Source organism: Myotis daubentonii, chromosome 15, assembly GCF_963259705.1.
Source record: "Myotis daubentonii chromosome 15, mMyoDau2.1, whole genome shotgun sequence".
Classification (NCBI taxonomy): domain Eukaryota; kingdom Metazoa; phylum Chordata; class Mammalia; order Chiroptera; family Vespertilionidae; genus Myotis; species Myotis daubentonii.
Window position 1 is genome coordinate 28,782,536 of NC_081854.1, and position 23,349 is coordinate 28,805,884.

General features: G+C 46.5%; 2 protein-coding genes across 16 annotated transcripts in view; one reads left to right on the top strand and one right to left on the bottom strand.

The window, feature by feature from the left end:
• Positions 1-7,265, bottom strand: part of SPG7 (SPG7 matrix AAA peptidase subunit, paraplegin) — a 45,110-nt gene extending 37,845 nt beyond the window's left edge. For 2 of the 9 annotated variants that reach the window (XR_009448851.1, XM_059667038.1), the window contains exons 1-3: positions 6,888-7,265; positions 4,893-4,995; positions 2,939-3,028 (exon numbers count right to left, since the gene is read on the bottom strand). Coding sequence is in view for 7 of the 9 variants with exons in the window: in XM_059667038.1 (XP_059523021.1) it covers positions 2,939-3,028; positions 4,893-4,995; positions 6,888-7,070 (376 nt within the window). In the remaining 2 variants the exon portion in view is untranslated. The remainder of the gene's footprint in view (positions 1-2,938; positions 3,029-4,892; positions 4,996-6,887) is intronic. The other 7 variants (XM_059667036.1, XM_059667034.1, XM_059667037.1 and 4 more) reach the window with 5 other exon arrangements.
• Positions 7,266-18,210: 10,945 nt separating this feature from the next.
• ANKRD11 (ankyrin repeat domain containing 11) overlaps positions 18,211-23,349 on the top strand; it is a 279,313-nt gene continuing 274,174 nt past the window's right edge. For all 7 annotated transcript variants that reach the window (XM_059667027.1, XM_059667022.1, XM_059667025.1 and 4 more), the window contains exon 1: positions 18,211-18,535. The gene's annotated coding sequence lies outside the window, so the exon portion shown is untranslated. The remainder of the gene's footprint in view (positions 18,536-23,349) is intronic.

Consider the following 23,349-nt stretch of genomic DNA (forward strand, 5'->3'; position numbering starts at 1 on the left):
TCAGTTCTTGGGAATGGAAAAAGACAGAAGACTCAACCCCGGATCTAGAGTCATGAGGAAACCTCGGGAGAGGTGAGTCAACCTCAGCACATGGTGGACAGAATAACACTCCAGGAAGAAGGGAATGAGGGAGAAACTTTTGGGGAGGAACAGAAAGCACGTGCAGGGGTCACTTCTCTCTGGCCCAGAGCAAAGCTGGGAAACAGAGTTCTACAAGTGGGCTGGATTTTAGTAACCCACCAAAGGCCAGACCACACAATCTTCTGCCCAAGTCCCCTAACCAGATAGCCCCGTCCTCTGCTGAGGTGGAGGGAAAGGTGCTGTATTTTAATTATATGGTACTCTCCATGGTCATGGCCCACTTACCCCAGTCCTTACAACCATCCGGCACCTCTGTTTACAAAAAGAGGCCCTAGAACTACTCCTATGGAGCTCACCTGTGCAGTGTGGGTCATCCTCCCCAACACTCCAACTAGATTTTACCAGACCTGCTGTTAATGATGCCTACTGAGAAATGCAAGCAATCTTTCACCACGTTTTGCCCAAGATGGGTCCAGATCTATCTCAGCAGCCAAAACTTCAGCCACTTATTTGTCCTCCCCACAATCCAAGTGTTCCTTCATGCACAAACGTGCACATCCACTTAGGGGAAGCAAGAGAGGACCCAGGACAAATGCAGGGTTCAGCCCAAAGCCTGGGGTGGGAGGTCCACAGCAAGCTACACATGTAGTCACTTCTCCAAGGACAAGAGCACAGGTGGAACTCACTGTGCACCTGCCCCTCTCTGCATTGCCTAGAGGTATCACCACAAACACACCATCTTTCTCTCCAACAATCAGAGGAATTCAAAAGACTTTAAATCAGTTTAAAACTCAAGTGACAAAACAGAGAACAGTAGAACAAATAAAGAATTCAAAAACTGAAAAAAACACACAAATGAAACCCACTGAGAAGGCTGTCCTAGTAATCATTTTGAAAACATGATGGTAAATATGATATTTCTTTTTTTTTTTTTTAAATATATTTTATTGATTTTTTACAGAGAGGAAGGGAGAGAGATAGAGAGTTAGAAACATCGATGAGAGAGAAACATCGACCAGCCGCCTCCTGCACATCTCCCACTGGGGACGTGCCCGCAACCCAGGCACATGCCCTTGACCGGAATCGAACCCGGGACCCTTCAGTCCGCAGGCCAACGCTCTATCCACTGAGCCAAACCGGTTTTGGCAATATGATATTTCATATCTTGTTATAATAGATTATAGTAATAAACCTAATATTTAAAGTTCATACTCACAAAAGGCAGCTAAATAAAGGCTACAAGTTATTTTGGAAAGCAAATTTATGTTCTCAGGTGAGTGTTAATTACTTAGAAACCATCAATTTCAAATACTTTATTTTCAATCTTGTTTTCTAATAAGTAACACTGACAGTCATCAAACCACTGACCTGAATGAGGTTCATGCCAACATCTCTCCTTTAGAGGTTTTATATGATCACAATGTCTATTTTCGATACATTTAAGATGCTGAACTTGTAAATCCCCTGTTCCTGACTGGGTGGCTGCAGCGCACAAATCAACTGCTGTTCCTCAATGTCCTGCACGTAATGCCCCACCACACCCCATGTGAAAGGGGTTTAAAAAAGCAATTCTGTGACTCAGAACCATCTGTTCTAGAGTGCGAAACAGATCTACAATTTTCAAAAGATATAGCTTGGTGTTAAATAAGATAGTTCTGTAGAATGTCTAAAAACAGTAAAAGGACAGTTTGGATTGGACTCCAATAAACACCTGTTCTGTGTTCTTCACAAAAGTTCAATTCTTTTCAAATAAAAACCAAACTGGTGTGTATGTCCGTACGTATGTACACACACACACACACACACACACACACACACACACACACACAGCTGCACCCTTAGCACAAGCTGCCCCAGTTCCTTCATTCTCATTATTATCAGCTCCTTAGAGGTAAATTCAGTTCAAACTTACATTTTTATTTCCCTCACTCTTTATATGATCATCTGGTCCCAATTTCAGAGTAGAGACAAGACTTAACATTTGCAAGTGAGTTCACTGTGAACTGGGACTGGAGGCTGACATAGGATCACAGTGGTCCTCTCATAGGACAGTGATCTCCTATGTTCTCTTTACAATGCACCCTCCTCTCCTCTGGGGGCTACTTCTCAAGCCTACTAACCAGGTGTGTATGGGGGTGAGTTTAGCCAAGGAGTCCTAGTGCCTTCCTCGTGCCCCAGAACTCTTGAGTATGGGGGAGATTTAAGATTCACTTTTTCCACCGAAATCGGTTTGGCTCGGTGGATAGAGCGTCGGCCTGCGGACTCAAGGGTCCCGGGTTCGATTCCGGTCAGGGGCATGTACCTGGGTTGCGGGCATATCCCCAGTGGGGGGTGTGCAGGAGGCATCTGATCGATGTTTCTCTCTCATTGATGTTTCTAACTCTCTATCCCTCTCCCTTCCTCTCTGTAAAAAAATCAATAAAATATATTTAAAAATAAATAAATAAATAAAAGGACAGACAGGAAGGATCCAGCAACAGAATTAGAAATTGGGGGTAGGTGTACTCGGGGAGAGGAGCACAGGTGCCTGGGCTTGCCCTACTTTTAAGACAGGTTTTCTGCCCTGGCCAGTATTCTCAGTGGTTACAGTATCTGCCCTCACAGTTGAAGTTTTGATTCCTGTTCAAGGGCTTATACCCGGGTTGCAGGTTTGATCTCCAGCCTTGTTGGGGCACATGCAGGAGGCAAACAATTGATCTCTCCCCCCGCCCCTTCTCTCTCCCTCCCTCCCACTCTCTCTAAAAATAAAAAGAAAATCAATGGAAAAAAATAAGATAGGTTTCCTGTTGCTTAGGCTAGAATGTGCTTGTGAAGGCAACGAAGCCAGCCACCATTCCAGAACATCCAATAGAGCTACCTTCATCATCTTCAGGGGTCCTCCCCTTGGATTTATCATGGTCCTTAGTCTTCTGCTTCTTCCTTGAGGTGTTGAAATAGTAAGTGCCACCTACAAGGAATAGGGAAAGTGTTTAACAATCAAGATCTGCAACTATAGGGGAATACTTAGGAGAAGAGTACATTTTCAAATAGCCAAATCAAAATAGAAACTATCTAAAACCTATAAGATGTAGAAGTTTGAGATAAAGCATTTTCTTCTATCATTCTTAGTATAGTATTTACAAATCCTATATAATAAAAGCCTAATATGCAAATCAACCGAAAGGTGGAACGACCAGTCACTATGATGCACGCTGGCCACCAGAGCGAAGATGCTCAACGCAGGAGCTGCCCCAGCCAGCAGGCCCCAGGCCAGCCAAGGCAGGTGCCAGCAGGGGACCCCCTGATCGCCCCACTGGTTGCCCCACAGAGGGAGGTGACAGGCAGTGGCTGGGGGTGGGGCTGGCAAGCAGGGGCGGGGCCTGATCGCCCCCAGATTGACCCCTGATTGGCCCTGATTGCCAACTAGGCCTAGGGACCCTACCCATGCACGAATTTTGTGCACTGGGCCTCTAGTTATAAAATAATAAACTACTTCAACTTATGAAATACTTTGTGATTTAAATCAGTGAATGTGAGAAAGTGAAAATTAATTATGAACTTAAATTTGAGTTCTCAGATCTGCAGTCCCTGGGCTTAATTATGAACTTAAATTTGAGAACGTGTCAGGAATTTGTTGAAGAATAATCCCTTTAATATATAGTCACTTTAAATGAACAAATAAAGGACACAAGTGGCTTTGGCACATGCAGTAAGGCAGCAAGTCAACTGTCACCATCACCAAAACAGGACTACATAACACTCCTCACACAAAAGGCCTATTTTATCCAAGGTCTTAACAAATCAGTGTTAAAAATGGGGGGAAAAGATTCTCAAAACTATGACCGAGTTGTACTTTTCTTCACAGACATTAACAGAATCACAAGTGAAACTACCTTGATGGCCATCTGACACAGATCAGGCTGTTGAAGGATGAAAGGTGTGCCACTGGGCACATGTGTAGATTTAAATGAAAAAACAAGATAGCCCTAATCGGTTTGGCTCAGTGGATAGAGCGTCAGCCTGTGGACTGATGGGTCCCAGGTTCGATTCCGGTCAAGGGCATGTACCTTGGTTGTGGGCACATCCCCAGTAGGGAGTGTGCAGGAGGCAGCTGATCGATGTCTCTCTCTCATCGATGTTTCTAACTCTCTATCCCTCTCCCCTCCTCTCTGTAAAAAATCAGTAAAATATATTAAAATAAAATAAAAAGAGAAAAAACACAGATACCAGATGTGCAAACTGCCCCCAAGTCACAGCTTTCTCACCATGTGTGGACACCAGGCCATCTGATGTACACTAGCAGTCAGAAGATTTTACTTTTTCCCTATTCCAACTGGATAAAGGAGGGAGTCAAATTACAGAAGTCACTCCTTAAGATCGTTTGACCTAAGGTCAAGAGAGACAGTAGGATGTCAGAGTGTCACTAAACAGTGCAAGTCTATAGTGAAAGCAAATTATTTCCAGGCTAGTTTTAGTTACCTTCTGGTTATAAAACACATGAGCCACTCTGTAGATCCTTACAAACGTTCTTGGAGCTGGCTAGAGAACATGAAAACATGACAAAACTTTTCAAGCAGCCCAATTATTGCTATACACCAGAATTTAAAAAAAAAAAAAGATTCAAAATAAGCAAAAATGGCCTGTTCTGATCTTAGACAACCATCCTTTTTGTAAACTTCATTTCAAAGCATCTAAGGACTCATGATATATAGAAGCCAAAGGTCTGATTAGTGATTTCGTTTTTCTGTCAATGTCAAACCAGCAACATTACCCTTTATTTACTCACAAATGGCCCAGGCTTTGCCTGTCACTTGTCTTCAACAGATACACACCTAAAAGCTTCCAGAGCCTCACTGGATTCTGGACTAGATGCTGTTTCAATAACAATCCATGGATCCCTTCAAAGGTAGGGGTTAACAGTCGCAATTGGAAACTCTGAAGAAAAAAAAAAATGACAACCAGGATCATTGTTCCAGGTACTACAGTAGTGTACCAGTCTATATTTCCAAAGTTCTGTTTTCAAGATGAGCATTCTCCCACTTGAATATGTTTCATATTCTTAAGGCCAATTTAATTTTTTCTGTATCTATGTTGGCAATTTCTTTATTTGTTCTATTATTTATTTTATTGGTTGATTGATATGAGACAGAGAAAGAGAAAGAAAAAGGAAAAGAGAAAAAGGAGAGAAACATCTATGTGTTGTTTCATTTAATTTTTTTTAAACACAATTACTTTATTGAGTTCTTATAATCAAATACTGCCAACTAGCATTACTTCCACTCATGCATCATTGAAAACAAAAGGATTATTTCCTTGGTATTTTCAAATGATGCATTATACAATAAACAAAAAAAGTTAGAACTTAAAATGCACCCTGATTAATTATGTAAACTGGTAATTTTTTTAAAAAGCATAATAATTTGGTTCTTCATAAAATGGAAATTTAAATATTTCTCCTGATAATCTTGAGGTTATCATTACGTTATGAATACTGCAAAGTGTGGCACACAGAGTTTCATCTAGAAAGGTGTCTTACACACCTTATTAAACAAATGAAATGTGCATAACAAAATGCATACAGTCAATGAATGATAGAAAGCATGTTTGAAATACAAGGCAGCCTTCACTTATTGATGAATTCACTGGTTACTTCTTGTACATGCCCAGACCAGAGATCAAACCCAAATCCTTGGTGTATCGAGAGGATGCTCTAACCAACTAAGCTACCCAGCCAGGGTCACTTATTGTTAATTTTTTTTCCTTAGCTCATTTCTGCTCTGTTGCTGCTATGAAGAAAAGTTAACACCTTGCTCAATGCTCCTCGGTGAGGAGCACATTACATGCAATTTCCTTTAGCAAAAGAATGAAAATTCCTAGTCTATACAATTATTGTCCCATTTAATAAATACTACTATTCTTGACTCAGTGACAAGAAGAGATCATATAGAAGAGGGCCACTGAGTGTGGACTGGACCTAATAAATAAGCAACATCAGTGTGCTAAATACAGTACACACAAAAATCATCACTCTTCAATGTCAGCCCCAAAGACTGTTTAAACCAGCTTACTTAGTTTATTACTATTATAGCCATTGGTGAGAGAATTTGCTTAGATTTCACAAGTATGTGTGAGTTGTTTATTTAAGCCCTTATTTTAAAGAATAAGCAAAGGATCAGACTTAAGTTATGTTCCTTCTCAATAGAATGAAAAAAAAAAGGGGGGTGGGGGCAGCATATCAATAGTTGCCCTCAAGTTCAGGAAAGTGGCCAGTAATCTAGAATAGGACTATAATTAAAATTGGTTCTCAAATTATGTAAAAATAAGAATAAATTTCGACCTAAAATGCGAGGGTTGAATTGCTAAGAAATGTCTGGGAGGAAAAAATCAGCTAAAAACGCACCAGGACTTAGCGCTTGCTTTCAGGATAAAATGTCAACCTTAGCAGGGTCTGGAACACAGCATTCACATCGAAGGTGCTCCATGAATTTGTATCGATAACGTCTGAGGCTGCTGCACGACGAAAGTAAACTACAGCTACGTGGTATTTTGCTCACACAAACCCTCAGGCCACTGAGGACTGTGGCCAGCTACTACGCGCACGGTGGAAAAATTCACCTTGAGGGGCTCTGATCTATGAGCCAAATGTAAAACACTTCTCTAATAGAAAATGATGAAACTCCTATTGTCTTCAATTTTAAAACGCAAGGAATACAGGCAGAAAATACCAACACCCGAAGTACGGGCTGGAAACACCCAAGCCAGGGCCTGCACGACGCGCTACCTCCTCCCAGCCCCGGCGGGAGCGGCATCTACGCGACCCGGGTTACCTGCAGGACTCGGCCTCCAGCCTCGGCGACACCCATCGGAGTCCTGTAGACGAAGTACGGCCACCTCCTCCCGAACCCGACGTGGAGACTCGGGCCCCAGCCCAAGCAAGGGCCCCACAGCCGCCCGGGACCCGGACCCTGGCCCTGCCGGAGGGCACGCAGCAGCAGCCACGCGGCCGCCATGTTGGCCCGGAAGCGGCGCCGGCCTGGTCGGGGACTCCTCCAGGCGCCTGCGCGGTTGGGGCTTCCCAGGCTTTTTTTCCCCCGGAGCCGGCTTCCGGGTCGCGCAGCGTCTGGGCACCGGTCCCGCCGGGACTTCCTACAGGTTTATTGACCTGCTGCGGCGGAGGGTGCCGCCAGTACAGCTGCAGCCTGGCGGGCCCTGGAGGGAAGTAGAGCGACTCGGCGCCGGGCCGCGGGTGGGGAGGGGTTGGCTGCAGCAGGTTCCGGGTCACCGCGTGGAGCGAGAGAGGCGCGGAGAACGCGAGCCGACAGCGGGGTCCGATCCCGCCCGGCGCGTCTGAGCGCGAGGAGCGCGGAGAAGGCCCTTCACGCGGACCGGCCTGAGTTAAGAGGAAGAATGTTGAGAAGGGGGGTCACGCAGTAACCCCGGCGCCGACACAAATGTGGAATCTCGCCCTACAAGAAGTTTAATTTTGAGTAGACAACAGCCCAGCTAGTTATATTCTGGAGGCACGCTGACTCAGTTCTGAAAGTCATTTCCATGCCGTAACCGGTTTGGTTCAGTGGATAGAGCGTCGGCCTGCGGACTGAAAGGTCCCGGGTTCGATTCCGGTCAAGGGCATGTACCTTGGTTGCGGGCACATCCCCAGTAGGAAGTGTGCAGGAGGCAACTGGTCGATGTTTCTCTCTCATCGATGTTTCTAACTCTCTATCTCTCTCCCTTCCTCTCTGTAAAAAATCAATAAAATATATATAAGAAAGAAAGTCATTTCCAGCCGTGGGGGGCAGGATCGCCGCCGGGACAGAGAGTCCACTAGCTGCTCTTGGATAGCCAGAAGTCTGGTTTAATCCGCGGCTCAAACTGTTCGCCCTGCGGGGTCCTGACCACACCCAACCCACCCCTTTCCTGGCCCACCTTAGCTCTGCGTATGAATGTTAGTTCTCAGACTAATGATTGCTGAGAGCTGTAAAGCTTGTTGAGTAGCAAAAGCAAAGAATAAGGTGGATGTATTACAGGGGTAGGGTTAGGATGTGCTTTTCTGTAGTCCCTGAATTCCTGAGCATGAATCATAACCATTTTCCTGAGTGCTAACTAGTGCCTGGCTCCATTTAATACCCTCTGATTTAATCCAACTCTGAGAAGCAAATACTTTTTTTAAAATATATTTTTATTGATTTCAGAGAGGAAAGGAGACAGAGAAATAAACATCAATGATGAGAGAATCATTAATTGGCTGCCTCCTGCACACCCCATACTGGCACACTGGGGATCGAGCTGCAGCCTAGGGAATGTGGTGACCTCCTGGTTCATAGGTCGATGCTCAACCACTGAGCCATGCAGGCTGGGTAGCAAATACTTTTAATATCTATTTTACAGATAAGGACTGACAAAATTAAAGTAACTTGAACAAAGTCATATCTAACAAGTGATGGCACAGAGTTTCAGAGCTGGTCTCACTGGGTTCTGGATCACTCACCATTACACCTTAAGTGTTATAAAGTAACATGTATAACTAGTACATACTTCCCCTTTCTCCCCCCTGAAAATAGGAAGGTTTGGGGACACTTTTTTAAAAGTAAGTGCCTTGATTATTGGCCTTTGGCTCTTTGGCAACCACTGCTTTTGCAGAGGTTCTTATTTGTGGTTTGTTGGTGGAGAAAGCAGCCACTAAGCCCAGGGCTACAGCTGATTTACACAACTGAACTGCCTTTCCTTTTGTTTCTCCTGTTTCCTTCCCAGTCAATCCATTCTCTCCAATTTTCCTCCTCCATCCTTTTTTCTTTTCCTGGTTAAATTGTCCTGCCCACATTTTGCCATCCAGCTCCCTGTGACCTGCCCCTACTCTCTCCCCAGACCAGTCTAATGACTAACCAAACTTACAGGAGTGGTTTCTTGCACCCTATTAAAGCTTGTGCAAAGCCTCCCTGACATGAAAGGACCAAACCTGCCATCCTCATGGCTGTTCCCTCATCACCCGGTTCAGAGGATTTGTGCTTCAAAGCTGCTAACATACTTGAATGTGTCTGGAAAGAGTATAAGATGTAATCCCATCAATATTGTTTGAAATGAATACCCTCTGATTTAATACAACCTCTGTGTTCCAACCTCTTTGCCTGGGATTCAGTTGTAAGCAGGGGGCCAGCCTCTGGTGAAAGAACGCTGGCTTCTGTCCTTCTCAGCCTATGACTTTGAGCATGTTATTAACTTCTCCAAGCCTCAATTTTCTCATCAGTAAAATGGGGATGATAATTATCTGCCAAGTGAGGCTAATATCAGCCTTGGGTTTCCCACAGGGTTGTTGTAAAGATAAAAGGCAATTAAAGTATGTGAAAGCAACTTGGGAACCAGGAAGGCAGAAGGCGTTCATATTCAGGAGTTATTCCTAGGATGCCGTGGGAAATTAGGTCCTGGGAAAACAAGACTATTGATTCATTTCTTCAAACACATTTATTTAACAAATGTGCTTTGAAAACTGGCTGTGTCCCAGGCCTCAGGTGAGAGGTGAATTGTGAGTCCGAATCCCACACTGCTTCAGTCCAATTCCTGTAGTGTCCCAGAGCAGAGGCTCCTGTGGCCTTGCAATAGGGATTTAGTTTAAAGATTCGGGTGCCCATGCCCTGGACAAGGCTCTGTAAGAGAGTTGGCTCCCTGGATCTAACTTGGCTGTCAGGCCCTACTTCCTTCATCTCCCACCAGGGTATCAGCTTCACTTTCCTCTCAGCCATTTCTATTACAGCTATCTTTATTCTATCTGCAACTTCTGTTCACTAATTTGTACTTCCTCAGCTCTCTAAACTCTGTTCATCAGGAGGTTTCAGCGTGGCTTACCTTAACCATCTGAGAGGCAATCTCATGGTGAACTCCGGGTTTGATTCAGGGCATGTCGTAGTTCTCTGCACAGCCACCCTATACTGGATACCATTTGTTCTATATCCAGTTCAAGATTTATGAGCAAAGTGAGCCTCAGGAGGTGAGGAAGTGCCACCCTTTCAGCGTGGGCTGCAATAAAGGGAGAGGAGCAGAGAGTGCATCTGTTACACTCTCATCCTAAGAACTCCACCCTCTGTTCCTCAGCAAGGAGGAGTCCTTGCTCACTAGTAGCTGAAGGGCTTTAGGCAAGCTGCTTTTGGAACATCTGCTGATTGCCTTGCCAGTAAAATAGGAATAATATCTTAGCAGTCTAGAGATAGAAATTGATCTTTTTGGTTTTCATATCTAGGCTTCCTTATTAATATCAGAACAAATAATTACTTTCTTTTTATAAATTAGGCAGTTTGGCAGCAACTAAACTTCTAAACTTTTTTTAAAAGCTTGGTTGCTTCCATACTTACCCTGGCCTTTGAAGGCCTTGGACTGTTGCTCAATATAATTGCTGCACTGTAATTAGGAAGGTGAGTTCATCCTACTGAGGCTAAGTCATTCATGCAGCTTTGAGTGATCTGGTCTACAACTAGGTATTTGGCTAATATTAGGATGTCTTCTATAAAATATACTTCCTTGTGGAATGTTTGAATAAAAATTTATCTCTGAATTTTGGTAAACTTTGTTTCTGAACTAAAGATCTGTGTTAGGAAACTATTTCTTCTCATATGACTCGTTAACTGGGTTTTACTCATTACACATACAATAAGATTTCATAATCACAGAGTTCATTTTTAAAAAATATATATTTTTAATTGATTTCAGAGAGGAAGGGAGAGGAAAAGAGATAGAAACATCTATGATGAGAGATAATCATCTGCCTCCTGCAGGACCCCTACTGGGGATTGAGCCTGAAATCTGGGCATGTGCCCTGACCAGAAATGGAACCCATGACCTCCTGGTTCATAGGTCGGTGCTCAACCAACAAGCTACACTGGCTGGGCTCATTCTGGAATTTGCGTTTGACAAATAGCTATGTGTTCCTATATATTTCTTAAAACTGTTGGGTGTGGCCCTAACTGGTTTGGCTCAGTGGATAGACTAGAGCAGTGATGGCGAACCTTTTGAGCTCGGCGTGTCAGCATTTTGAAAAACCCTAACTTAACTCTGGTGCTGTGTCACATATAGAAATTTTTTGATATGTGCAACCATAGTAAAAAAAAAAAGACATATTTTTGATATTTATTTTATATATTTAAATGCCATTTAACAAAGAAAAATCAACCAAAAAAATGAGTTCATGTGTCACCTCTGACACACATGTCATAGGTTTGCCATCACTGGACTAGAGCGTCAGCCTGTGGACTGAAGGGTCCCAGGTTCGATTCTGGTTAAGGGCATGTACCTTGGTTGCGGGCACAAACCCAGTAGGGAGTGTGCAGGAGGCAGCTGATGGATGTTTCTCTCTCATCGATGTTTCTAACTCTCTATCCCTCTCCATTCCTCTCTGTAAAAAAAACAAAAACTGTTGGGTGTGGGACTTTGGATGGATATTTAGGAGGGAGCTTGCAAGGGCAGGGTGTATATTCTGTTATAATTTTAACTCCCATAGCTGTAGACAGCACTTACCAAATTCATTAATTTAATCACTTTTTCTGTTGATTATATCAGCTATCATTACTTTGCAACAAATTACCCTGAAAATTAGCAAGTTTAAACAACTAATGTTGCCCTGGCTGGTGTTGGTGTCGTCCAATGGTTAGAGTGTTACCCTCACACTGAACTGAAGGGTTACAGATTCGATTCCCGGTCAAGGGTACATCCATATCTGGATTGCAGGTTCAATCCCTGGCCCTATTGGGTTGCATGCAGGAGGCAAGGCAACCAATCGATATGTCTCTCATACATTGATGTTTCTTTCCCTCTCTCTCTCTCTCTCTCTCTCCCTCCCTCCCTCCATTCCTCCTTCCCTCCCATTCTCTCTAAAAAAAAAAAAAAAAAAAAAATTAATGGAAAAAACATCCTCAGGTGGGGATTAACAATAAAAAAAACAAAACAAAAACTAATGTTTATTTCATACAGTTTCTGAGGGTCAGGAATCCAGGAGTGGTTGACTGGCTAGTTCTGGCTGCTCAGATTCTCTCACAAGAGTGCAGTTGATGCCCTGGCTGGTTTGGCTCAGTGGATAGAGCATTGGTCTGCAGACTGCAGGGTCCCAGGTTTGATTCCCGGTCAGGGCACATGCCTAGGTTGCAGGCACATCCCCCGTAGGGAGTGTGCAGGAGGCAGCTGATCGATGCTTCTCTCTCATCAATGTTTCTAACTCTCTTTCCCTCTCCCTTCCTCTCTGTAAAAAATCAATTAAAAAAAAGGGCAGCCCTAACTGGTTTGGCTCAGTGGATAGAGCGTCGGACTGCAGACTGAAGAGTCCCAGGTTCGATTCTGGTCAAGGGCATGTACCTTGGTTGCGGGCACATCCCCAGTAGGGGGGTGTGCAGGAGGCAGCTGATCTATGTTTCTCTGTCATCGATGTTTCTAATTCTCTATCCCTCTCCCTTCCTCTCTGTAAAAAAAAAAATCAATAAAACATATTGGAAAAAAAAAAAGTGTAGTTGATGCCCTGGCTGGTTTGGCTCAGTGGATAGAGCATTGGTCTGCAGATTGCAGGATCCCAGGTTTGATTCCTGGTCAGGGCACATGCCTAGGTTGCAGGTTGGATCCCCAGTAGTGGGTGTGCAGGAGGAAGCAGATCATGGACTCACTCATCATTGATGTTTCTATCTCTCTCTCCCTCTCTCTTTATGTCTGAAATCAATAAAATATATATATATACATATACATATACATATATATATACATACATACATGTATGTATATATGTATGTATATATATGTATATGTATATGTATATATATATATATATATATATATTTATATATATATATATAGAGAGAGAGAGAGAGAGAGAGAGAGAGCGCCCTAACCGGTTTGGCTCTATCCTTTGGCTCAGTGGATAGAGCGTTAGCCTGCAGACTGAAAGGTCCCAGGTTTGATTCAGGTCAAGGGCATGTACTTTGGTTGCCGGCATATCCCCAGTTGGGGGTGTGCAGGAGGCAGCTGATCGATGTTTCTCTCTCATCAATGTTTCTAACTATCCCTCTCCCTTCCTCTCTTTAAAAAATCAATTATATATATAAATATATATAGTGCAGTTGAATTGATAGGGCTGCAGACATTAGCAGCTTGCCTAACATCAGAGAATGGGCTTCCAAGGTGACATCCTGGCCTGCCTGTTGGTGGGAGGCCCCAGCTCCTTGCCTAATGGGGCTGCTCACATTACATGGTTCCATGTGGCAGGCATGACCCAAGGGAGCAGGGATTATTGAGGGCCAGTTTGGAGGCTACTGACCATAGTGATGATTATGAAAGACTAGAGGCCCGGTGCACGAATTTGTACACAGGTGGGGTCCCTCAGGATGGCCTTTGGGAATCAGGCCTCAGCTTGTGCCGCCAGCCTCACAGCCCCACAGCCCTACCTGACACCCTGGCGTGGCCTGGCACTGCCCCCTCACCAGCTGCACCATCCTGCCTGTGGGGTGATTAATTGGGGCTGGGACCCAGACCTGGCTCCCTCAGCGCCTGGGAGCTGGGCCGTGGCCCTGCTCCCCACCACTGCTGCTGGTCACTGTCTGAGGGGTGATCAATGGGGTGATTGGGCCCCCACTTGCACCTGCCTTGGCCTGGTGCCACCTGCTCACCTGCTCCACCATCCTGCCATAGTACCGCTCTCATTGGCCTCAGCAGGGCTGGCAGGGCCTCCACTGCCATCCGCTGCCAGCACTGAGTCACTGACACCACCATGTTCAGTGCCACCCCCTGGCGGTCAGTGCTCGTCACAGCAAGCAGTTGAACTCCAGGTGGAATGATCGCCTGAGGGTATAATTTGCATATTAGACTTTTACTATATAGGATAATCTGTTCAGACTTGCTCAGCAAAACTCAATCCCTCAGTTCCTGACTCCCCAATCATATGATCCAGCCCTTCATAATGTCATATTAATGGCACATTGAAGAAGGGACCTTGCCTTTGGGATCATGGAGTAGAAGGATAAATCGAAAGTGCTGCTGGCACCTTTCCCACCCCGAGGAGAACGCCAGCTGTGATTGGAGAGAATGAGGCCTATACAGAGAGTGAAGTAGCCGAGGCTATAGGTGAGACTTGAGAGCCCATTTGAGTCCCTAGATCTAGTCATTGCGAATGGATCTCTCTACATTTCCTTGTTATGAGTCTACCCCTTCCTTATGATGCCGGTGTTTTTTGTTTTTTTAGAGTTTATAATATATTCTTTGTTCTTTACAATGAATATTTGTTCTCACTTTTCTTTTTTTATTGATTTGAGAGAGAAGCATGAATGGGGGAGAGAGAGAGAGGAACATCGATTTATTTTTGTTCTTCCACTTATTTATGTATTCATTGGTTGCTTCTTGTATGTACTCTGACCAGAGATGAAACCGGAAACCTTGGTGTTTCAGGACAACTCTTTAACAAACTGAGCTACCCAGGCAAGGCTGATGCAGGGTTACATTGGGTTTTTATCTATTTAAGTTGGGGTTTGCCTGTCCAGGTACCTTAATCATTGGGGAGTCATCATTGGCCACAGGGTTCCTTATCAACTCCCCAGTGTGGGTTCAGAAGCCTCATCTGTGTTCAGCTACCAGGAAAGAGGGATCATGTCTGGTTGTGCAGTTTATAGTCTATGCCTAGAAGTTACTAGCCAGATATCTCTTTGGTCTCAGGGGTTACTTGTTTGGGGAATGATAAGATATTTGTAGCAAGAAAGAGTTCACCTCTCTGTGTATGATATCCAACTACCGTCTCTGTGTATGATATCCAACCACCACGGTAGTATTTATAGTCCATTTTTCCTACCTTGACCCATGCACAAGGTTGCCTGGTTGCTGTTGGTGCCTGTCTTTTGTCCCGTGTCAGTTTCACCATCTTCTGAAAAAACAGCCTTGGGCCTATCTAAGGCCTCCGTGAAGGGAAGGGGTCCCAGCCAAAGTAGGCCACCCAAAATCAGGTGGGACACCTCTCCCCCTCAACAGGGGTCCGGCTCTACACGGGCACAGAAGTCCCAGATGCACCCTCAAATTGTGAGAGATGCTCACCTGTCTGAGTTCAAATAACGGACTCAGAGACATGAAGCATGGTGAAAATGAGACCTTTAATACATCCTCAAGAGCTGGTGTCTGTGGACAGGCAGGCAGGCACAGAGCAGCAATCACAGGCAATTTAACCCTATGGCATGAGAGTCCCTCCTCTGATTCCTCATTGGCTGAGTACTATGGAGTTAACAGTCTCTCCAGTATGTTGCCTAGATCTTATTCTCTCCTATTGGGTTATTAAAAAAAAAAATGGTCTGAGGTCTGTTCTAGTTGTCTCCATCGCCCTTTGCCTAGGCCAGTGGTTCTCAACCTTGGCTGCACACTAGAATCACCTGGGAATCTTTTTAAAATCCTGATTTCTGGGCCTCATCCTCCGGAAATTCTGTTTCTTTGTTACTAATGTTGTGGCCCCACCCCATAACAAAGAAACAGAATTTCCGGAGGATGAGGCCCAGAAATCAGGATTTTAAAAAGATTCCCAGGTGCCCTAACCAGTTTGGCTCAGTCGATAGAGCGTCGGCCTGCGGACTGGAGGGTCCCAGGTTCGATTCCAGTCAAGGGCATGTACCTTGGTTGCAGGCACATCCCCAGTGGGGGGTGTGCAGGAGGCAGCTAATCGGTGGTTCTCTCTCATCGATGTTTCTAACTGTCTATCCCTCTCCCTTCCTCTCTGTAAAAAAAATCAATAAAATATATTAAAAAAAAATAAAAAGATTCCCAGGTGATTCTAATGTGCAGCCAAGGTTGAGAACCACTGGGCTAGGCAGATCTTTCTGGAAAATGTGCTACAGCCATGTGCAGAGTTCTTTGTTCTCATACCCTCTCCCCCCCTTCCTACATCCTGTTTGCCCTGGGGAAATTCATTAACTGACTGGCCACATGCTGTTACTTTTCTAAAAGTTGACTATGCTGAAGATGGATCACAGAGGCTATGAAAATTTGTTATTTTGAAAGGGGACTTCAGAGCAGGAGTGAGGGGAAGAGTGTCGCCCCATGACAACTGGGAGTGTGCTAGGATGAGAGTCAGGTGTGGTGGAAGGAGATTGGAGGGAGTGGGCAGGGCTGGGGTCAGGCCTAGGCTGGAGCATCTGATGGTGCTGGGCTCTGCTGCTGTCGTTGGGATCCTGCCTTTGTGCTTGAAGTGGAGGGTGTGGAGGATTTTGAGAAAGGACTGATTGGTCTGTTTTGAAAGCATCATTTTGGCTGCTTCATGGCAAATAGGGTCTAGGGAGGCCAGAAGTGGGTAGGGGGAGAACAGGAGGCTGCAACAAGGCCAGAGAGAAAGATGCTATCTGGGTGGAGGAGAGGCTAGGTGAGAGGAGATGGTCTTCAGGAGGCACAGGAAAGCCTGGGTGACTTTGTCCTTACCCTGGTGGCTGGCTGCTTTGCAGAACCTGCAGTCCCATGGAGGCAAGGCTAGGTGGGCACAGTGCCAGCAGGACATGACTACCCAGCCTGAGCACCCAGATAAGCCTCCCTCTCTGACAGGCTGGCCAGGAACAGCAGCCACCAGGCTGTCTCAGAGAACAGTTTCAGGCATGGCCTCCCTTTCACTGTAATTTACATGGTCGATTTGACAGAGAAAGAGGTGGCCACTTCTACATAGAATTTGAACCATGGCTCACTTAAGGCCCTCCCTCCCCCGCAATACACACACACACACATACAGGAAAAACACGCACCAGCAGATTGTGGCTAGGCACCGGGACCACCCTGCGGTGCACTCAGCAGTTTTCCCCAGAGGATCTTGTGTTTCTGGAAGTCATGGGCAGCCCTGGTTGGAAGAAGCTCGAGAGCTGATTGAGTTCCCCTGGAGATGATTTGAAGCCAGGAGCATACTTTGGCTTTGTATATGCCTCAAATCAAAGCATGCAATTTGGGTTTTGCCATCTCCATTCCTGCTGTTCTATGTTTTATTTCGCTTGACAGTTTATTTGTTACTTGGACTCTAAGGCAATCCTATCTGAGGTTACAGTTTCATAAACAGAGTAAATAAAACAAATCCCTTAGAATATATTTACAGGCCTCTCTACTGCAAAAGAACTGAAGCACATGTCTGGGAGGTCTGGGGACAGAAGGCAAGGCAGCGTTCCACTGGGGCCTGGACAGCATGGGTGCTGCGCTGAGGGTCACTGAAAGGTCATTTACAGTGTTCAACACTAAAATGTAGGAGCCACTGGCGGTATCATTTCTATATTCAACTCATATGAAATCTATCCTTTTATTTTCTGGATAAAGTTTCAAGTTAAAGCTGGGTTTAGTGACAAAATATATTAATTCCTGTAATATTGAGCATCTGTTATGTCCCCAGTATTATAGTATTATAAAGGGTATGTGCGCCCAGCTGGATGTAGCTCAGCGGTTGAGCGCCAACCCAGGAACCAAGAGGTCACCAGTTTGATTCTAGGTCTGTCCCTACCAGTATGCCGGAGGTTGCAGGCTCGATCCCCAGTTGGGGGCGTGCAGGAGGCAGCCGATTGATGATTCTCTCTCATCACTGATGTTTGTATCTCTCTCTCCCTTCCTCTCTGAAATCAATGAAAAAAATATTAAAAAAAAAACTTTAAAAAAAGTGGGGCCGGACTCAGTTCCGAAAAAGGTACCACCGCACAACCCCATCGACCATTCCGCGCTTTGTGAGGTCACAGGCGTCGGTGAACGATGCACAGCTCTGCGGGCCCATGGGGGCAGTCTCTCAGACTAGGGCCGAGGGCCTCACGTCCGCATCGTGTGTGCGCTACGGCACACAGCCCGTCTGCCAGGTCCTTCAACACCAGGCCCTGATTCTCCCCATTTCCGTCAGTCGCTTCCGGCACTTGGAAAGGCCAATTATCAAGCCCGAGAACGAAAAACTTAACCTCCCCTTTGCGATTCAAGCAGCCAATCCAGCTGCTCGATACCCTAACGTCCCGTGAGCCTGGACCCACGACCTTGACCAATCCGTCCTCGGACGTCCGTCTGGTCCCGCCTCAGGCCTGTCACAAGAGTTGTCAATCACTCCGTCGCCCTTTCACCCCGCGCAAAGTTCCTCCCTGGCGTCGTGACGTTTGCAATCTTGTGCTCAGCGCCTCGGGCCAATGGCGGTGGCGGATACGGCGGGCCAATGGGCGGCGTCGTTTCATGAGGCCGGCGCCCGCCGCAGCCACCGCGGGTCCCCGAGCCAGAGGCCGCCCGAGCCGGATCACGATGGAGCGAGGGCCACAGGCGGGGAGGCAACGCCGCGGAGCGCGCGGCCTAACGCCCCCTCAGTGATCACCCGAGCCGCTGCGGCGCCGCCGAGTCCGGTCGCGCCCGAGGGGCCGCTTCGCCGGCCTCGGAGTCTTCGCAGCCTCCGCCGCCTTCCCGCGCGGGCCGCGGGCCGGGAGCCGGGCCGGGGCTGCATGGCCTCGCCTGCGCGCCGCCGCTGAGCCCGCGTAGCCGCGCCGTCCGGAGCCGGGTAAGAACCGCCACCGGGTCGGGGTTTGGTGGGCACCGAGTCGTAGGATGGTCTCGCAACCTGCAGGCCTTCCCGGCGGGGAGGAGCAGTGCGACGGACTCCGGGCGGGCCTAGGGGCCAGGGCAGCCGTGAGAGGCCGACGGGGGGCTCCTGGTGGACCTGGGGCAGCCGTGAGGGGCTGGTGGGGGAGCTCAACGCGAGCCCGGGGACTTGGGGCAGCCCCGAGGGGCCGAGAGTGGGCTCCGAGTGGGTTGGAGGGGCCCGGAGCAGCCGTAAGGGGCCGACGGGGACTCCGGGTGGGCCTCTGGGCCTGGGGCAGCTGTGAGGGGCTGACGGGGGAGCTCTGGGTGGGTTAGAAGCCTGGGGTAGCCCTGAGGGGCTGGGGGGTAGGTTCCGGACGGACCTCAGGTGCCTGGAGCAGCCTCGAGGAGCCGCCGGTGGCTACGAGCGGACCCGGGGCTGCGGCGAGTGGCCAAGAGGGGGCTCCGGGAGGGCTTGGAGCAGCCGTGAGGGGCTGAGGGTGGGTTCCGGGCGGACTCGGGCAGCTCTCGGCGTCTGGGCTTTAGTGAGTGGCCTCAGCGGACGGCCTCCGGATCCGAGCAACCGCTAGGGGCCTATGGGAGGCTCTGGGTAGGCCTGGGGCAGCCGTGAGGGGCTGAGGGTGGACTCCGCGGCGGGCCTCGGTGGTCCGGAAGCAGCTGTGAGGGGCTGAAGGTGGGCTTGGGGGCCCGCAGTAGCCGTGAGGACTGAGGGTGGGCCTGGGGTTCCCGGGAAGCCATGAGGGACACGGAGTGTGTCCTGCGGCGGGGGCTGTGGGGCTCAGGGCAGCCATGAGGGGTCGACGGTGGGCCTGGGGGGCCCAGAGCAGCCTTGAGGAGCTGATGTAAGACACTGGAGGGGGATGTTGGGCGGTGCTGGGAGGTTGGGGGTCCCGGGCAGCCGTGAGCTCAGGGGTGGGGCTGGGCGCCCAGGGCGGCCTTGAGGGGCTGAGGGGGGCGGCTGGGGGCTTGGGCTGTTGTGAGGGGCTAGGGTGGTCTCCGGGGGTCCAGAGCACCTGGGGAGTGGGGGCACCGACTTCTGACCCGTGGGAGGGGCGCCCTCACGGTAGCGGTGGTAGTTGTTATTCCCAGTCTCTATTATTATCGCTGTTTTGAAATGGGAGCTGGCGGGATTCGGGCTCCGAGCCGGAGCGGGCGGGCGAGCCGTAGCCCTGGAGGGAAAGCGGGGGCGCCGGGGTTGCAGGAGGAGCGCGTGGGTTCGCAGAGGGGCAGGAATTCGGGGCAGCGGCGCGGGGGGTGTTGTTTGCGGGGGGAAGGGTAGGCGGGACTGGGGGGCGGGTTGGAGGGAAGCGGTGGTGGCTGCTACAGCAGCCCTTGGCCTCAAGGAACAATGTGAGACGTTGCTTGAAATGTTAATTTCCGTTCCTCATTTCATCATTCCCTGGCAGGGCGGTAGGGGTGTGCGTGTGTGTGTGTGTGTGTGCGTGTGTGTGTGTGTGTGCGCTTGCTTGCTTGTGTGTGGTTTTTGGCCCTGCCTCATGGATTCAGTCCCCTCTCAAAGAGGGATTGTGCTTTTAAATCCTGTATCCCTGCCATGTTGCGGGCGTGGGGGGAGTGAGTCTTAATTTTTTGAGATTTGCTCTGTTTCTGGTACCTCATCCAGGCTTTTTGCTTCTGGTGTGTTTTTGGAAAGCCAGCTTTCAAGGCGTATTGGAAGATTAAGCTGGTCTAAGAGAGCTTAATCTGTGTTTTGAAAACCATCTTTTTTTCTAACATTTAAGATGCAACATACTTAGGTATCATGGTTTCTATAGGTTATGAGACTGTTTCATATCCGTTTGCAAGAACAGAGTGGTTTTGCAAATTTCTCTGTAGAGAAATAAAATCTCAGGCTTCCCTATATTGTGAGTTTAGACAATATTCTTAAATTTATTTTTAACTGAGGAGTAAACGTGTGCAGTTGTTGAATTGCAAAACAGAATATCTTGGTCCTTTTGATAAGATGAATTCAGCAAAATGATGAAAGATGATATTGCTTGTGGAAAAATGCCATTGAAACAGTTACTATTTTTGGTTTGGGCAAACCTAGTCAATGACATTACTTGGATAGTTCTAAATCAGGGACCCTGAAACTGTTTCTTTGGTCTTTGGGACCTTGATCTCTCAATAAATGTTGGCTGTCCTGGAAGACCTAGATTTTTGTTTGTGTCTTTTGAGAATGATTGCACAAATACTCATATTACTTTGAAACTATAGTTAAAGAAAAAAAAAAAGGAGGAAAAACATCTTGCTTGACTTTGATTGTGACCCTAGAATTGAATCCCTATTTTGGTGTTTCCTCCCCCACCCTCCATTCAGCTGTTGTTCTCTTTCTGTAGTTTCACGCTTAAGAGCTGGATCTCATTTGAGAGGCTGGGCCTCTTGAATGGAATGAGATGGGAGGAAACAAAGACCAAGTTGCTATGACATTTTTCTGTGTTCTTTGTGCATGACTCTTGAGGTAGTTAAGAAGCTACCCAAAGAGATTGCTCGATTTGATCTAAATTGGAAACTTTCAGAAGTTCTTTGCTTTTGTTTTTTCTTTATTGATTAAGGTATTACATATGTGTTCTTATCCACCCAGTGCCCCCCTACCCCCCAGTTCTTTTCTTCTGAAAATTTTTATTGTGGTAAAACATACATAACACAGTTTACCAGAAAGTTTGTTTTTAAAGGTGTCACATAGTTCTTATTTTCATTTGCAGTTCTAAGTTTGTGTCAGCTTTCTTCCTTGAATTGCCACTGTCAGATGTTTTTCTTTAGACCCTCTGTGGACCAGCCATGTTAATCACACTGCACCAGAAGTGTGCTTTTCATCTCTCTAAACCAGATGGACTGCTTATGACTGGGTGGCTGTCATGTTAGCTATAATTACATTGTTGATACAGTGGACAAGTAGAACTTTCTACAATAGAGTAGAAAGGAATATTGAGAATATTTTTCAAGAAGCCTTCTGTACTTTAGATTTTTAAATATATTTCACATAGTAAGATTATGTTTCATCACACATAAGGAGAGGTTTTCGCATATGGGCAATGAGCCCATCATCAATTAGATAACATAATTAGAGAGTGTCAGCAAATGATGGTTCAGAGCATAATCTGTGTTTGTTGCTAAAATAAGTGTTTTGATCTGTTCATTACCCTGTATAAGTCCCTTTATCCCGCAAATGGTGAGTGTAATGGATGAGCTTCCTTCAGTAGCAACATGTTTGCTAGTTAATAGGTGAAAATGATGATGCTTTGCTTGTCTGACCACATGCTGTCAGTTTATTATTGCTGTTTAGTTAGTGCTCTGTGGGGATTGAGTTTGGCTGGTTGGTAAACTTTATATAAAAATTGCATGAACTCAAATAACTAAACGTTGTTGTCTGGAAATGTTTTCAGTGTGTATTCTCTTAAATATGCATTTCAAATGGAATTTTTGTGCAATTCAAGTTTTTCAGTTTTATCTTAAAGTTATATGAAAGTGAGTGTTAATCCTCAGCTCTTAGAACTCTGGCAATTAGAGATAACCAACATGTAATATAAAGCCTTTTTAGGTTTAGGAAATGATCCACGTTGACAATTTCGTTAATTATTATTATTTTTTTAAATATGTTTTTACTTTTACTTTGATTGATTTCAGAGAGAAAGAGAGAGAAACATCAGTGATGAGAGAATCATTGATTGGCTACCTCCTGCACATCCCCCACTGGGAATTCAGCCTGCAGCCCGGGCATATTACTTGACTGGGAACCAAACTGTGACTTCCTGGTTCATAGGTCGATGTTCAACCACTGAGCCATGTGGGCTGGGTAACAACTTTGTTAATTCTGATAAAGATGTTTCTATTTCTAAGTGGCTCTTTTTTGCTGTTGTTTCATGGATCTTATTCATTATACCTTTTAAACCAGAGCCAGACTCAGCTGTGTACTTAAATGTCTGTTTTTGTTATTTTTTTGTACTTAACTCCCATTCCTCCCCCTCAGTATTTAAATTTTTCTTTAAATTCACCTTTGAACCAAATAGCATTTTGATTGATTGATTAATTACAGAGAGAGGGAGAGAGGGGGAAGAAGAGACACAGAGAGAAACAGGGATTTATTCCATTTATTTATGTATTCGTGATTCTTGTGTGTGCCCTGAGCAGGTATTGAACCTGAAACCTTGGCGAATGGCAACTATGCTCTTCTAATCAACTGACCTACCAGGCCAGGGCTACAAATGTTATTTTTATGATAATGTCCCAAATGCTTATTAACAATCAGACCCTGGTTGCATGGCCCCTCCCCCTAGACTCCACTCTTATGCTGGGTCACACTACCTGTGAACTGGTTGGTGCTTTGGCTACATTGGCCTTTCATTTCGTAGATTGAGCAGTGTTTTCATGGCTGTTAGACCTGCTGATTCTCTGTGTGGACCAGTGGACCAGGGTCCCATTGAGTCGCTTCCCTTGCATATTTTCCTCTGCCTCCCTCCCTACTAAAAAAAATCTCCCAAGATAACTTCTACTTAACCTTTGGGTCTTAGTTAAATATTGCTGCTTCTTAGAGTCTCTCTCTGGGCACCCAGGGCCCAACCTAGGGCATGATACTAGTTGTAGAATTGTCTCAAGAAGTATTTGTTGAGCCCTAACCGGTTTGGCTTAGTGGATAGAGCGTTGGCCTGCAGACTGAAGGGTCCCAGGTTCAATTCCAGTCAAGGACATGTACCTTGGTTGCAGGCTCTATCTCCAGTAGGGGGTGTGCAGGAGGCAGCTGATCGATGTTTCTCTGTCATCGATGTTTCTAACTCT